General features: G+C 47.1%; 1 protein-coding gene across 4 annotated transcripts in view; it reads left to right on the top strand.

The window, feature by feature from the left end:
* Window positions 1-2,974, top strand: part of gria4a (glutamate receptor, ionotropic, AMPA 4a) — a 330,120-nt gene extending 327,146 nt beyond the window's left edge. For 2 of the 4 annotated variants that reach the window (XM_061919263.1, XM_061919262.1), the window contains exon 18: window positions 26-2,974. In XM_061919263.1, coding sequence (XP_061775247.1) covers window positions 26-190 — 165 coding nt within the window. In that variant the 3' untranslated portion in view covers window positions 191-2,974. The remainder of the gene's footprint in view (window positions 1-25) is intronic. The other 2 variants (XM_061919265.1, XM_061919264.1) reach the window with 1 other exon arrangement.
* The last annotated feature ends 302 nt before the right edge of the window (window positions 2,975-3,276 follow it).

Genomic DNA, 3,276 nt, shown 5'->3' with positions numbered 1-3,276 from the left:
TTCTCTCTGGTCTCTCCTCACCCAGCTGTCGTTCTCTGAAGCCATGCGGAACAAGGCCCGTCTTTCCATCACAGGAAGCGTGGGGGAGAACGGCCGTGTTCTGACGCCGGACTGCCCCAAAGCAGTGCACACAGGCCACGCCTCCCTCCGCCGCCCCGGCCTTGCAGTGGTCTCTTCCGGACTGCCCTAAAAACCAAAAAAAAACACAACCCGCCGTGCCTTAGTGACACACAAACATGCAGACTCTCGCACTGGAGGATCACTCGCATATCCGAGACTCATCCTTTTCTTCTTGCCTCATTTATTTTACTTGAGAAAGTGAAATACGTCACGGACTGAACAACCTTGTTTTTCCTTTTTCCAGTTCTGGAGGATCCAGAGCCACCACGTATCAAAACTCTGAGCTTAATCGTCCCAATCGGACAGTCTCGGCCAGTAAAACCACACCCCTCAACGACGCCTTACAAAGACTAAAACTTTCTGTTCATCCAGGCCTGCGAAAGACTCGCGACCAGGCTCGTCGTCCACTTAGAAGACCAGAAAACTGTAAGCTTGAACTCTCGGACTGTGCAAACTTTGCCATGGACTCCTCAAAATGAAGGACAACGATTTCTTACTCTTCACGTAGGACGATTCTCTGGCTCAAAGCAGCTCCGACCTAGCGTAAGTCCAGTATGTGGCCGACGCGGGCCACAGAATCCACAAGGGGTTTGGGTCGGAAACAAATCTGTAGTCTTTCGTCAATAGCTTCATGATCTAGGATTGCTAATTAGGTGAGTATCACTATTTGCTGCAAGAGTTCCGCTGTATGTACAAAGACGATACGGAAAGGAAAGGGAAGACATCAATCGAGTCCTCAGTACTCATGGAAGTTTGGAAATAACCAAAGCCCCCAGGTAGTTGACCTCGGTCTCTTCAGACAAACAAGCCGTTTTAGACTTCAGTCTCCCAGGGCACACTCACATTAGACTTTTTTGCACTTCAAAAAAGTCCAGTTTGTTTTGACTGGTACTCCAATCTGTATTGAAGACCGGTATCAGTCCCAGCGTACCGGACTCACACCCACCAGTAGTGAATGATAATCACCACCTCGCCCCGCGTGGTAGGAAGGGATGGCACACTGTACATACCTGTGCTGACGGATGTGTGAGTGTGCCCTCCGTCAGCTCTAGTCCGGAGTCATAGAACCTGATCAGTCTCGTCACAGGCGACATTTTCAGACTGTGGCGTAGTGGCTACTGTACTTTGGAGCGGGGAAAAGCTGTGTCAGTTCAGGGGTCTACCGTCTATCGAGGTGACTTCCAATGGGGACTCTACGTAGAAGTCTGCCACAGTCCTAGGATTTCGTAGAAATGTCCCCATGCCTTCAGAACAGTACCAAAAACTGTGCAGTGTTTTGTTTGGTTTTATGTGCGGACTCTGTTTCTCCGTTCTTTCAGCATTTCTCGCTTTTAGGGGCCAGCATTGAGTAAACGGTCATTCTGGTCAGAACCAATCCGCGGGAACTGGTACCGTCTTTGTCTTTACTGAAAGGCCTACTGAAAGCCACTACTAGCGACCACGCAGTCTGATAGTTTATATATCAATGATGAAATATTAACATTGCAACACATGCCAATACGGCCCGGTTAGGTTACTAAATTGCAATTTAAAATTTAGTTCCAGCATCGTTCCCAGCTATAAGTCGTCGGTTTTCATCGCAAAAATCCACAGTATTCTGTACGATCGTGTTCCTGAATCTTTTGCAATTTGTCCAATGAATAATGGAGACATCAAAGAAGAAAGCTGTAGGTGGGAAGCGGCGTATTGCGGCCGCCTTTAGCAACACAAACACAGCCGGTGTTTACATTCGCAAAAGATGACGGTGAAGCTATACTACGGAACAGAGCAGTCAAGCAAACACGGTCGGATTGGACCACACACACAAAATACAGTGTATTATGCAGCGATCATTTCGAAAGATCGTGTTTCGAAGAGGGTCCCTTGCGAAGGGTAAAGATGGGCATCGCCACCACCCGTCGACTGGTGCTGGAGAAAGGTGCGGGGCCGACTTTCAGGTTGTACAGGTACGACCATATAATCTCACTAAAACACTAGTAACACAATAAGCAGATAAGGGATTTTCCAGAATTTGTTCAATGAATAATGGAGACATCAAAGAAGAAAGCTGTAGGAGGGAAGCGGCGTATTGCGGCCGCCTTTAGCAACACAAACACAGCCGGTGTTTACATTCGCAAAAGATGACGGTGAAGCTATACTACGGAAAAGAGCAGTCAAGCAAACACGGTTGGATTGGACCACACACACACACAAAATACAGTGTATTATACAGCAATCATTTCGAAAGATCGTGTTTCGAAGAGGGTCCCTTGCGAAGGGCAAAGATGGGCATCGCCACCACCCGTCGACTGGTGCTGGAGAAAGGTGCGGGGCCGACTTTCAGGTTGTACAGGTACGACCATATAATCTCACTAAAACACTAGTAACACAATAAACAGATAAGGGATTTTCCAGAATTTGTTCAATGAATAATGGAGACATCAAAGAAGAGAGCTGTAGGTGGGAAGCGGCGTATTGCAGCCGCCTTTAGCAACACAAACACAGCCGGTGCTTACATTCGCAAAAGATGACGGTGAAGCTATACTACGGAACAGAGCAGTCAAGCAAACACGGTTGGATTGGACCACACACACACAAAGTACAGTGTATTATGCAGCGATCATTTCTAAAGATTGTGTTTCGAAGAGGGTCCCTTGCGAAGGGCAAAGATGGGCATCGCCACCACCCGTCGACTGGTGCTGAAGAAAGGTGCGGGGCCGACTTTCAGGTTGTACAGGTACGACCATATAATCTCATTAAAACACTGGTAACACAATAAGCAGATAAGGGATTTTCCAGAATTATCCTAGTAAATTTGTCTAATAACGTCTGAATCGTTCCCAATGTATAGTCGTTTTTTTTTCTAGTCCTTCACTCTCACTTTCCTCATCCACGATTCTTTCATCCTCGCTCAAATTAATGGGGAAATCGTCGCTTTTCTCGGTCCGAATCGCTCTCGCTGCTGGTGGCCATGATTGTAAACGATGTTCAGATGTGAGGAGCTCCACAACCCGTGACGTCACGCGCACATCGTCTGCTACTTCCGGTACAGGCAAGGCTTTTTTATTAGCGACCTAAAGTTGCAAACTTTATCGTCGATGTTCTCTACTAAATCCTTTCAGCAAAAATATGGCAAAAATATGGCAAAAATATGACACATAGAATGGAGCTGCTATC

Source organism: Nerophis ophidion, linkage group LG13, assembly GCF_033978795.1.
Source record: "Nerophis ophidion isolate RoL-2023_Sa linkage group LG13, RoL_Noph_v1.0, whole genome shotgun sequence".
Taxonomy (NCBI): Eukaryota; Metazoa; Chordata; class Actinopteri; order Syngnathiformes; family Syngnathidae; genus Nerophis; species Nerophis ophidion.
The sequence above is the reverse complement of the archived record's forward strand: the minus strand, read 5'-3'. Positions and strand labels throughout refer to the sequence as shown.